This window comes from Papio anubis, chromosome 1 (assembly GCF_008728515.1).
Source record: "Papio anubis isolate 15944 chromosome 1, Panubis1.0, whole genome shotgun sequence".
Lineage (NCBI taxonomy): Eukaryota > Metazoa > Chordata > Mammalia > Primates > Cercopithecidae > Papio > Papio anubis.
In genome coordinates, this window is record NC_044976.1 from 18,398,145 (window position 1) to 18,411,143 (window position 12,999).

The 12,999-nt window shown below is 52.0% G+C and overlaps 1 protein-coding gene across 1 annotated transcript in view; it reads right to left on the minus strand.

Annotated features, from left to right (window-relative positions):
- PLA2G2C (phospholipase A2 group IIC) overlaps nucleotides 1-12,999 on the minus strand; it is a 24,575-nt gene continuing 11,576 nt past the window's right edge. Inside the window, exons 3-5 of the mRNA XM_009200889.4 lie at nucleotides 11,596-11,740; nucleotides 9,404-9,507; nucleotides 1-1,096 (exon numbers count right to left, since the gene is read on the minus strand). Coding sequence (XP_009199153.1) covers nucleotides 930-1,096; nucleotides 9,404-9,507; nucleotides 11,596-11,740 — 416 coding nt within the window. The 3' untranslated portion in view covers nucleotides 1-929. The remainder of the gene's footprint in view (nucleotides 1,097-9,403; nucleotides 9,508-11,595; nucleotides 11,741-12,999) is intronic.

The window sequence follows — 12,999 nt, forward strand, 5'->3', positions numbered from 1 at the left end:
TGACTTAGAACAGCAGCCTTTATTTAGCTCACAATTCTGCACGCTGGCAGTTTAGCCTGGGCTCAGCTGGACAGTTGTTTTGGTCTCAGCCAGGTTCCCTCATGCATTTGTAGTCAGCTACAAGCTGAGTCTCACTGAGCTCTCTCTCATGTGTCTGAAATCAGCTGAGACGACTGATCCAGGTGGGCTGTCATCCTCCAGCAGGCTAGCCCAGGCTTTTTCGCAGGGTGGGGGCAGCTATCCTAAGAGAGAGTAGACGTGCCCTAGACCTCCTGAGGCCTAGCTCAAAACTGGTAAACCATCCCTCCCACAACATTCTGTTGACCGAACTAAGCCACAAGACCAGTTCAGATTCACAAGGTGGGGAAAACAGATTCTGTCTCTTGATAAGAAAAGCTAAGAATGACATCATAAAAAGTAAGGACACAGGGAGGCAAGGAAAGTGGTGGCCTTGTTCCCAGCTAGAGCTGGGTGTGGGCCTGGCGCTCAAGTCTGCTCCACGTCCTGGTTTGCAGTCGGGGTGAAGAGAGAGTTTGGGGTAGATCCTGGGGCCTCTCCCCTCCTGGAAACCCTGGGAGGTGGGGTCGGGTGCATCTCTATCCCGTCCCTTTGTTTTACTACATCATAGCACTTACTACAGTCTAATGTGTCTCTTACTTCTATATTCATGCATCTGTAGTCCTCCCCGCTCCACAGAATGCCAGCTCCTGCAGGGCAGGGATCTCGTCTTTCCCATTCCTGCTCTCCAGTCCTCCGATGCTGAGGAGTCCCCTTGGTCAGAATGCTGAATGGTGAGCTGCCCTGCAGGAGACATTTTGTCCTCCGTCCCGGGGGAAGAACAGGGGCCTGTCGGGGATGATCTGAGAAGGCTTCCCGGAAGAGCAACACTAGAGCAGACGCTGGATGACGAGGAGGACCCTGTGGTGTCCCTAGCACCGGGGCTTACGTCTGCCACACCTGGGCCGGCTGGAGAACTGCTTGAAGTTTTTCTCATAGGTAGGCAGGTTCTCTTTGAAGCAGTGCACGGATTGCTTGTCACATTCACAGGCCTTCAGCCCACAGTGGCAGCCGGCACCAGGACCAAGGGTGCATCCACCTGCAGAGACACAGAGGGTCACTGGGGGCTCCCAGCCCAGCCCCAGGGTTTGGTTCCAAGGCTCGGGGGGAGCAGGGAGCTCACTGCAAAGGGCCAAGGGTTGAGGACAGAAAGGAAAGCCACTGAAAGGGATACATGTATGCATGTGTGTGCATGCATGTGTGTGCATATGCATTTGTGTGCATGTGTGTGCATGTGTGCGTGTGTATGCTCGTGTGTGCATGTGTCTGTGTATGTGTATGTGCGTGTGTGCGTGTTTAGGGCTCTCAGCCACAGCTTCCCTGCATCCCCAAGCCTTTCCCTGATCACATCTGAACATCCCATGAGTGCTGGAATGAGGAGAAGCCTAGAAGGAAGCAGGAGGAGGGGGGTGTGGGCTGCCTGGAGGGGCCCTCAGTGAGTTCACCCGGGCAGTGCACAGGCCAGGGTGATAGAACATTTTCCCAGAGCTCATCTCCTGTTTCCAGCTGCCTGCTTGACATCTCACTTGGATGTCTCAGGCATCTCCAACTTGAGGCATTCACAAGGCAACCCTTGATATCCCAGTGCTCCCTCTGCCTGTGAGCCCGTGATTCACCCACATTCTCAGGAAACCAGGAGTCGACCTTGCTGCTCCTGCTCCTTCCACATTTCACATCCTGTCTGCCAGAAGTTCCCGCTAATCTTCTCTGTGTTTAAAATAGCCCATGCTCTGCCCTGTTCTCTCCATCTCTTTGGCCACTGCCCAAATCCCTGTCATCAACAACTCTTCCTCCTTCATGGAAGGAAGTAAGCAGGGACCATCTCAAACTGTAACCTGAGTTACGTTCACTCTCTGGCTTACAGCCCCAGTGTGGTTTCCTATTCGGGAAAGACAGGCTGACTCCTCCCGTGGCCTCCATGGCCAGGCACACTTGCCGGGATGCCACCCTCACCAGCCTCTCCACCCTCATCACCCTCCCCCTCCACTCTCCCAGCCTCCCTGCTCTGGGCTTCCAAGCTGTTTCATGTCACAGGTCTTGCTCTGCCTTGTTCCTGGGCCTTTGGACTTGCTGTTGTTTTTGACTAAAATGCTTCTCCCAAGGATCTGCAAGCGGTGGGATCCCTGCCACTGTTGGAGGCTTGGTCACATTTCACCTCCTCAGAGAGGCGCTTCCTGACTGCCTGAACTAAAGCTCTCTCTGGCCACGCCCTCCATACCCGTTTGTCTCACTCACTGTGCTTTTTACTGAACTTCTCTTATTGGTTTCCTGGCTTGTGCCTGCCTCCCCTCAAAGAAGCATAAGCCAGACCGCATCTGGCCCATCACAGTGTCCCCAGCATCCAGAACAGATGCTGCACAAAGCAGATGCTCAATAGAAACCATGAATGAAGAATAAGAGAAGAAATGAATGAAGCCTCTATGGACCTTTGGGGTTGAGTGTCTGCACTTTGGCCGAGTCACCACTAGATGGGGACGTTTTATTTACCTACTAATCAGAGCTGTAGCACTGTGTGCGTGTGTATGCATGTGTGTGCAGGTATGTGTCCATCTGTGCATGTGCGTGTATGTGCGTGCGTGTGCATGTGTGTGTGTATGTGTGTGCGTGTGTGTTTAGGGCTCTCAGGTGCAGCTTTCTCTTTCCAGATAATTCCACCCTAGTCCACTCTCAGGATTGGCAGTGAGGAGGGGAGGCCACCAGATGCCCTGGTTTGTGACCTTGGGCAAGTTAGCTTCAGGTTCCTTGTCTATGAAATGATGCTAAAACCTAATCATTTCAGAAACACATGACAGTGTCCCATTCCTGGGGTGGTGGTGAGGATCGCTGGTGTCTACCGACGAGTGGTCTGGATGTGCCTGGCACACAGAAGGTGCCCTATGGGTGCTTGCTGCTATTCTCAGGGTGATGCACTCCAGCTCCACATGGAGAAAAAGCAGCGCCCTGTGGAGCCAGCCGAGCTGGCTGCAGTCAGTCTGTTTGCCACTCTCCCTCTGCAAAGTCTGCATCCTGCAGAAGCCGTCCTCCCACGCCTCCCTGGAACTTCTCACATTGTGCCAACACCGCCGAGCTTCCTGTCCCCTCTGCTCGCCCGCAGGAAATCTGCCAGGGATGTTCACTCCTCTGGCTGTCTGGTTTTGCGGCTCTCGCTGCTCCCACTGTTGTAGCGCCTGGGTGCCCTCTGCCCTCCCACTCCCCCTCCTGCCTCTGTGAAAATCCTTCCAGATGCATCAAGCCCAGCTCCCCAGGTAGCCCCCCACTCTCTCAGGGGGTGAGGGTTACTTGAACTCAGGCCCCCCCAGCTAGCCTCACTGTCCAACCAGAGGGCCTGGTCCAGTTGCTGTCGCCCTGGAAACTTTTCTCATCTTCCTCAGCCACCTTCTTTCTCATCCCTCTCTCTTTCTGTTGATCTCACTGTCTTCTGGTCCTCTCTTCTTCTTCTCCATCTCTTGTTTCCTTCGTCTCGAGTCTCTAACCCTCCTTCCTTTCTCCCTGCCCCCTCTCCCTTTCTCGTTTGGTCTTCCTGTCCTTCCTAATGCATGCATCTGACATCCAGTTCTACTTCAGTGGCCTGCCCTATCCCCAGGCCTTCCAGAATTGATCTGGAGCAGTAGTCTTTTGCGGTGGACTGTCACGTCTGCGGCATTTCTCAACCATGGACCGGGCCTTTCATGACCTGGATGATGAGACAGTCCCAGGCCAAGAAAAACCATCTTTGGAAGTCGCCTTTTAAAAACAAGCTTAACTCCAGACCTTGCATCTTTTAATGTGCTAATGGAGAAACTGAGGTATGAAGAAAGGAAAGGAGGGCTTCGGAACACCTTTCTTGCTGCATGAACTACATCTCCACAAATAAGAAGAGGCAACAAGTCTGCATTCCTGCCCGTGGCTGGCCCAGGTCCCGGTCTGAGCCCCTCGCCTCAGCCCTGGTTGTCTCTGAATTCTCTCAGGGGTGTTCTTGTTCAGTGTCAGAACTCTGAATACTCCCAATTTCTCCGCTGCAGCCCACACCTCTCCCTTGGGGTCCGGACTGCAATAAGCACGTGTCCACCTGCCTTCCCCTTACATGTCTGACACGTGTCTCAAACTCCATTGTTGACACCTCTTTTCATCATCCAGCTTTCTTCCCATCTTCAGTATTTTCCTGCCACTCAGGCCAGTTGCCTGTTCCTTCCACCACATTCCCCCAGACCATTTTAGTTGCTCCTCTATTCCTTCCACCACCACAGACCCCACTCAGGTGAGCCTGGGATGCAGCCTCTGTTCCCTTCACACCCCACACGGAATCCCCACTCAGGCCAGGAGCCTGGGATGCAGCCTCTGTTCCCTTCACACCCCACACCGAACCCATCAGCAGGTCCCGCCGGCCCCGACCCTACCTGCACAGCATTCCCGGCATCTGACACTTCCCATCCCCACTGTCACCGTGCTGATCCTGGCTGTGGTTGTGCCTCCCAATGCTCTGCAACAGTCCCCTAATGGGGCCCTTCTTTCTTCCCTGACTCTTCTTTCTCTGCACCGTAGCCAGAGTGATCTTTCTGGGGCAAAAGTAGAGCATCCTCTGCTTCACACGCTCCAATGACTCCCTTGCATTGACATAGAAGGTGCGTGTGTCTCCCCCTGTCCAACCTCATCTCCCTTCTTCCCAAGGCTCCTCTGCTCCTAGCACATTGGCCCTGGGGTCTCAGACCAAACGCCACCTCCCCAGAGAGGCCTTCTTCGACCACCTAAAGCAGGCACCCTTTTGTCTCCTTGACCCCCGACTTCTGTCATTCTGCAGGCTGTCGCTTTGTCCGAGGTGCCTCAGAGCACCTGGCCCTGTCTGAATGTGTCTTTGTTAATAAATACGCTACCGTCTCTTGTTCTTTTTGGAATGCAAGCTCCTTCCAGGCAAGGATTTTGTCCTCCTCATTGCTGATCTCCTGGCCCTAACACGCAGTAAGGGCTCCTTCCTGACCACCTTACTGGCCACACTCACATGGCCTACAGGCCAGTGCCAACAGCTGAGCCCTAGGAGACAGGAAGCCAGGTTCTTGGGCCAGATAGGCTGCTTCTGTGATTTGGGGTCTCAGGCAAGTTGCTTCCCTCTCCAAGCCTGTTTCCTCAGCTTTCAAATGGTGGTAAAGATACGTGCACTGCCTATTTCATGAGTGCTTTTGTTCATCTACTCATTCAACAAACAAGTATTGAGCTCCCAACATGTGTCCGGTCTGTGGCTAGGAGCTGGGGGTAGAGGTGCAAGCCAGCAGCCCCCACACTGCTTAGTCCAGAGGCCTGGTTCTCTGTGGGCTCTATGAGAACCAGTGCCCTCAAACAAGACAGGCTTGCTCCCTGCTCTCACGGAACTTTCTAGCTGGGGGGAGAGTCGATGCACACAGACACAGAGAAGTAAACAAGATCATTTCAGGCAGAGATGAATGCTGGGAGAGACGGTGGGTAGCGTGTCAGTGAGTGGAGGCTGAGATGAGGAATATATTCAGCAGTAAATGAGAAAAGTCTTTGCAAAATACAAATTCCGGCAGTTGCCATTTTCATCTTCCCGCTTTGGCAGAGGGAGGCAGTCCGAGGCCGGGAGATGTAGATAATGGAGGTTCAGTTGGCTGAAACCCCATCTCTCCTCCCTGTACCACACATGTATGTGCATGTGGGCGGAGGGGGTGTCACTGCTGAGTGAGCTTAAAGTCCCTTGGAAAAATGTCAAGTACTTATGTAAGCCCACTAAAAGAAGGGATAACCACCTCCCAGGTGGCCTGAGGGCAGCTGTCCCCACCACCAGGCAAATTAGGCCCTGGGCTCTGGTGACAGGCCTTTCTCTGCACTGATCTCTCAGTGACATTTAGAGTCGTGGACAGACCAAGTTGTTTTCTTCCTTTCCCTCCCCTGCTTACCTACTGCATCCCAGAGCAGCCCCTGGTTGCTAGGCAACCTGGACCAGGCCTGGGTGCAGGATTTCAGAATTCAGGGGAGGCTAGGGAGTTGGTTAACTCTTGCAGGGGCAGCTCTTTGAACGGAGGTGCAATGAGGATAGGGAAATAGTTTTTTTTGTTGTTTGTTTTTCTTTTTTAGGTAGGGTCTCACTCTGTTGTCCAGGCTGGAGTGCAGTGGCACAACCACAGCTTACTGTGGCCTCATCTCCTGGGCTCAGGTGATCCTATCTCAGCCTTTCGAGTAGCTGGGACTACAGGTATGCACCACCACACCTGGCTAATTGTTTGTATGTTTAGTAGAGAGAGGGGTCTCACTGTGTTGCCCAGGCTGTTCTTGAACTCCTGGGCTCAAGTGATCCCCCCACCTCAGCCTCCCAAAGTGCTGGGATTATAGGTACGAGCCACCGTGCCTGGCCAGGAAAGGGGTTTTATTCCATAAGGGGTCACTGACCTTAGCCCGATGGACACAAGTACAGAGCAGACTCTTCAAAGAAACAGTATTTAAGAAAATCCCAGTGCTGTAAGCAAAGAAGAAAAGAAAACTTGGACAAAAAGAGGAATTTCCACATCTAAAAGGAAGGGCATTAATGAAGCACCTACTGTAGGCCAGCCCCTGTAGCTGGGCTGCTTTAGCTAATCCTTCCAGCAGCCTTATGAAGTACAGACATTATCTCCATTTCACAGGTGAGGAGATGCATACATTAATCTATTAATACAACTCTTAATACAAAGGGTGGAGCTGGAATCAGACCCAGTGCTGCCTGACTCCGAGGCCTCTTAGCAGGAACACAAAGCTCCGGGGCCTTACAGAGAAGCAAACTCCATCTGCCCCTCTTTCCTTCCCTGGGCCAGGGCAGAGCATTCTGACCAGTTTGCTGCAGATCCTGAGACTTACACTGTGTGAGGGCCTCCAATCATGCACACACACAGCACCCTCCACAGGGGAAGCTGGTGTGAGACAGGGCGCCTGCTCTTCTTTCCCTGGCTGTGTGACCTTGGCGATTGTGCTTAACCTCTCTGAGCCTCAGAGTCCTCCTTGATAACGGGAGATAATGCTCACCTCAGAGGTTTATCATGTGAGTTCAGGTGCTGTGTGTACAGCATCTACCACAGAGGTTCATACACTGTAGCTGCTGTTATTGTACCCATTTCATGGATGAGAAAACCAAAGCCCACACAACTCAGGCCAGACGGTACGTTCCAGAGCACTGAAAAGTTTCAAGACACATGCATCTTAATCTTGTCCGTTTCTTGGATCAAACTCGTCCCCTCTGTGGGTCTCAGTCTCTTCATTGCTACAATGAGGGACTGATCTGGACGATCTCTAAGGGAACTTTAGCTCTGGAGTTTCCACAAGACTGTGAATGCCAGAAGAGCAGGGACTGGGTCTGCTTTATTCTGTGCCCCTGGCCCCTGGCACAGCACCAGCACTGGGCGGGTACCCAGTGGATGCTCACTCAATACTGGGGCAAGTAAATCAATGGCCTGGGGCTCAGCACGTGTCAGCAGCAGACTCTGGATTAGAACCCAGATCACCTGGCTCTCAGCCCTGCTCCTGGAGGCAGGGGCTTGGCGAGGTGGGGATGGGGATGACAGAGGCTGGCCTGGTCCTCACTGGCTGGGTCAGCTGGGGAGGCGGGTGCTGATGCCCTGGTACTGATGCGGAAGCCTCCTCCCACGCTAGTGCCCTGAGCAGGGCTCTGGACTCAGGAGCCCTGATCAAGGCTTCAGGAGCAACTGGCTGCTTCTGCTCTGCAGGGGCAACGTGGGAAGAAAGTACAGCCCAGGCCAGGTACTTTCTGGTCCAACTCCCAGCCTCTGCCGGCACCTCCCACCACCGCCCAGCAGTGCCACTGCCTGGGGTTCCAGCCTCTGCTCCTCAACCTTTGCTCCACTCTCCCTCATCTCCTGGGGTCCTGGGCTGGGAGGGTGAAGAGCGTTGAATAGAGAAGTTTCCCTGGGTACAGAGAGCCCAGGCCAGCCCTGGCAAGTGCAGTCAGTCCACAGGAGCCCAGGGTGGAGGCTTGGGCTGGGCCAGCCGGGCATCCCCACCCCTGTGGCAAAGACGGGTGGGAAGAGGCTATGGGAAACCCGGTTCCTGGCAGCCAACTTCTCCAGTGCCCTCTCCCCATCCCTCCCACCAGACCCTGATCCCTTCGCCTCTCCTGAACATGGCCTTGGAGGTGTCACAGAAAAGACACTTTGCTTTAGGCCTGAGAAGGACCACACCAGAGAGCTCCAACTCAGTCTCCTTGAGCTCACATGGGGAACAAAAGAAGGTTCTTTCCCTGTCAACCACGTCCTGGTGGCAGTGGGTAGTGCAGGCCAAGAAGCAGGCTGAAAACTGAGGCAGGTCCTCCCGGTGTAGGGGTCCAAGGCCCCAACCCACACAGCTGGTTCCAGGGAGACCTCACAGTCCTAACTCTGGGTCTTGGTGTGTGCCGAGCTGGAGTGGTGGGTGCGGGGAGCTCAGGAGACCGGAAGTCTGAGCCCTGGAACCCACCACGGGATGGAGGATGTATCTCCCGCCCTAGGGGATGAGTGGCCGAGAGGTGGTGGTTCCCTGACCTCAGGAGGAAACAGAGGAACTCCAAGGCGCACTCACAGCTGTGAACAAATAGACCTGGGAAGGAAAGCGATTCATGCAACCCCACGAGGCCAGGCAGGAAGTGAGCTACACGCTGTAAGGGGCCACTTCTTTATTCGGTGCTCTTCACCCTCCCAGCCCGGGACCCCAGGACCCACCGTGGCTATGCTAGAAAGGATGGTACTCACCAAAGGCCACTGCCCAGTGCCTCCGAATGTGCCTGCTGTTTAGACAGGGATTGCCATGCTCATACCCATACTCTACCAGCAGCAGAACACGCCCCGGATGCCAGGGCCACGGCCCATATGCAGGGCACTTGATCCACTTGTCCACATGGCTCCTTGAACGGTCTCAATAACATGTGAGTCCCCCTTCCCTTCCCACCTATTTGCTTTTGTGGCCCTGGTGGCACCTATCTTAGTGGTTGGCATACAGTCACCCTTAATAAATATTTGTCCAACTGGAAGACAGCTGAGCCGTTTTGGTAACACATGACAGAAACAAGGAAACACGTTATCAATAGTAACAGTTGTCAAGGGAAGCTTCAAAATTCAGTGTAAGCTCAAGTGAACAAGTATGTATTGAGCATGTACTATCTGCAGGGCTCTGGCCTCCCAGAGAGTTCAGGAAGTACACCCATGGGCGGGAGACACCAGGGCAGGATGAGCACAGACACTCCGAGAAGCTCTGGAGCATCAGGGAAAAGCTCAGGATTGCCTCCTTCCAAGCACTTGGAAGCATTTCATTTTCTAAAACATCTCTGGGTCAAAGAGGAGGTGAATGTTAAGGAAAGGCCCAGGTTAAAAGACATTTCCATACAGAAAAGGCTACTCACACACCACTGTGCCATTGATGATGTGGAACTGGTAGCCATTCAACACAGGCTGGCAGCTGGATTCCTTCAGCTTCTCGTAGCAACAGTCATGTGCCTGGCAGCATCTGGGGCAAGACAAGAGGGAAATGAGGGGCTGTGCCTGGAAGTGGGTGCCTCGGGAATCTGCTGGAGGACCTTATCTGGGGTCTAGAAAGGGCTCACCTGCCTCCTCCTCTAGGCAAGAAGGCATTGAAGGTGGGGAGGTGAATTATCAATAATAATAAAAACAGGCCAGGTGTGGTGGCTCATGCCTGTAATCCCAGCACTTTGTGAGGATGAGGCAGGAGGATCGCTTCAGTCCAGGTGTTTGAGACCAGCCTGGGCAGCACAGGGAGACCTCCTATGTTTTTTAAGTTTAAAAAAAAAAAAAAAAAAAAGCCAGGCATAGTGGCACCAGCCTGTGGTCCCAGCTACTCAGGAGGCTGAGGTGGGTGGATTGCTTGAGCTCGGGTGACAGAGGCTGCAGTGAGCTGTGATTGAGCCTCTCTACCCCAGCCTGGACAACAGAGCAAGACCCTGTCTTCCAAAAAATAAATAAAATAAAAAATAATAATAATAACCAGTAGCATTTCCTGAGCCCTCTCTAGTATCTGTTGCTATCTCATCAGCTACTCACAGAAACCTATGAAGTACAGTCATTGTCTCCCTTTTGTAGGGGAGGGACTGAGATTCAGAGAGGCCCATTTCCCAAACGTAGGCAGCTGGAAAATGACAGACCCAGGACACAAATCTGGGTCCATTCACGCATTTAACACTTTTTACTGAGCACCTACTGTGCGCCAGGCACTGTGATGGTCTCTGAGGAGACAACTGTCTGCAAAGGCAGAGATAGTCCTACTCTTGGCACCCAGAGTTGGCTGGGGGCTGGATGGGAGAGCACTGCAGGAGAAATAACATCTGGAGAATGGGCTCAGTCCAAGTCCTCAGCCACTGCTCAAGGCACAGGAAGGCAGAAACTTAAGCTTGGATTCTAAGGCCTGAAAGGCCAAGAAAAATGTTTCAGTCTCCGTCTCTTGCCATTCCCATCTGCAAGTGAGGGCTCTGCTGTTGATCAGCTTTGACTAGTGATGTTCAATTTCTAATCAGCCTTTGGACTTTGACAGTGGAGCTACAGACCATCAAGGACAGGGGACAAACTTTGAAACAGACAAATTCTTGTTCAATTCTAACCCTGCCACTTAGAAGCTGCATTGCCTTCGGGAAGTGGTTTAGCAACTCACTGTCCTCACCTGTCAAATGGGCTGGTATCACTGTCTTGTGCATTCCCTGAAAGAATTAAATTAAGTTCGTGTGCCAATCGCCAGTCCCAGTGCCTGGCATATATTGGGCATTTTGTAAGTATCAGTTGACCTTCCAGGGCTCTGAGGTCCTCCCATGGTTCCAAGAGCCCAACCCACAAGGCTTGAGCTCCAGGAGTGATATTTAAGGCCCCACTGTGGGGACATGTTTCTCCACACTAGGTTAAATGTGGCAAGGAACATTTTGCTTTCTTATTTCTTCAAATGAAATGACACGCAAACTGTCCCGTTTCTTACCTCCCCCCACACACACTCACCACATGACACCCACTTCTACTTTTTCTAGGAACTCACACTCCCCTACCCCCATCCTTTGGAGTAGGCCTGGGAAGCAGGTTTGTGCCATGCAACCTCACCCAGATGGACGACTTCTCCAAACTGGGCCACTTGGATTCCCTCTCCTAGAATATGGAATTAGGACTAGTGAGTCAGTTGTGCTGTGCCTATAGTCCTAAAAGCTGGAGAGCTGGAAGCAGAGCACTTTTACTATGAGGATGAAACAGCTTCTAGAGCTCTGGGCAGGACCGATGCATAATTGCAGAGGCCAAAGCAATATGAAAACGTGGGGCCCTTTATTAAGAATTTCAAGATGGCGGCAGCAGAGCAGCAAACCACATTTAGGCCCTTATGAGTGCTGGGCCCTGTGAAACCTCACAGATCACACACTCAGGAAGCTGGCCCCGACGCTGGGTTTCTCAAGACCCATCCTCCGAATCCCGTTCAGTTCTTCCTTCCATTAGCCTGCATTGTTTTCTGTTACTTGCCATGCAAGAATTCTAACACCCTCTCTCTGGCTTCGAGCTTGAACTTTAATGCAAAACAAATGATAGGTGGCCTCAGAGCCTCTGCACCCACCTGTCAGTGTCATCCACGGGGACCCCTTTGCCCCCAAGCCCACAGTAGCAGCCATATCCGTAATATGAGAAGAAGGCACTCCGCCCCGTGATGTGTTTGACCATCCGCTGAAACTGCCAGAAGCTGCTGTGGGTGGGGGCTGCCACTGCCGATGAGGAAACAAGGAAGAAGGAAGTTGCAATGAGCACGATGCTGCCTTGATGTCCCCTCCCCTTACTAGAATGCTGAGAATTCGAAATATCACCAGATCCCCAAAGCGAAGTGCAAAGGGCATAGCTGGAATCATTAGCCCTTTTCCTGGGGAAGAAAATAAGTTTAGATTTGCTCCTGTAACACAGCTAGTTTTTTGCTAACCCGGATGAATACCCAGTTCCCATGAGGTTCGGAACAAGGCTCTCCCATCAACCATAGTCTTCCCCCTCAAGGCAGGAAACCACCGTCCTAGGCAGAACACCCTCGGGTCTGATGCAACATGAATGGGAAAAGTTCAAAGCCAGAAATGCCAGTCCCTCCAGATGTCATCAGGCCTTTACTATCTTGCAGGAGAAACAAAATACTTAAGAGGCAGGAAAGGTATCCTCAATTATTATTTTTTTAAATGGCAAGTACACATGAACTCAGCTGTTTTTGCTTCTACAAGGTGCTTATGAGAGTGGGCACAAATGCATACACAAAGTGGTTTGCTGAAGCATTATCTGTGATATAAAAAAATTGGAAACCACCCACATGTCCGCTGACAGGGGGATAATAACAAAATTATGTGTCTCAAAAATAAACTACACTTGATAGCACTATCTCTAGGCAATTGGGATTGAAGAGAGAGAAAGAAACAGTCAACATTCATTTTATATACATCTCTGCTGTCTCATGTCTTTGCACAATAAGCATGCGTTTTCTTTCTTTCTTTCTTTCTTTCTTTCTTTCTTTCTTTCTCTTTCTTTCTTTCTTTCCTTCTTTCTTTCTTTCCTTCTTTCTTTTCTTTTTCTTTCTCTCTCTCTCTCTCTCTTTCTTTCTTTCTTTCTTTCTTTTGAGATGGAGTTTCACTGTAGTTGCCCAGGCTGGAGTATAATGGTGCGATCTCAGCTCGCTGCAACCTCTGCCTCCCGGGTTCAAGCAATTCTCCTGCCTCAGCCTCCTAATTAGCTGGGATTACAGGTGCCCGCTGCCACGCCTGGCTAATTTTTTGTATTTTTAGTAGACACGGGGTTTCACCATCTTGGCCAGCTGGCCAGGCTGGTCTCGAACTCCTGACCTCAGGTGATCTGCCCGTCTCGGCCTCCCGAAGTGCTGGGATTACAGGCATGAGCCACCGCACCTGACCCAGCCTGTGTTCCATTTCTATTATGGTGTTTTACATGTGTGTGTGTAAAGGTTGTATAGAGGATGTATATCAAACTCTTAAGA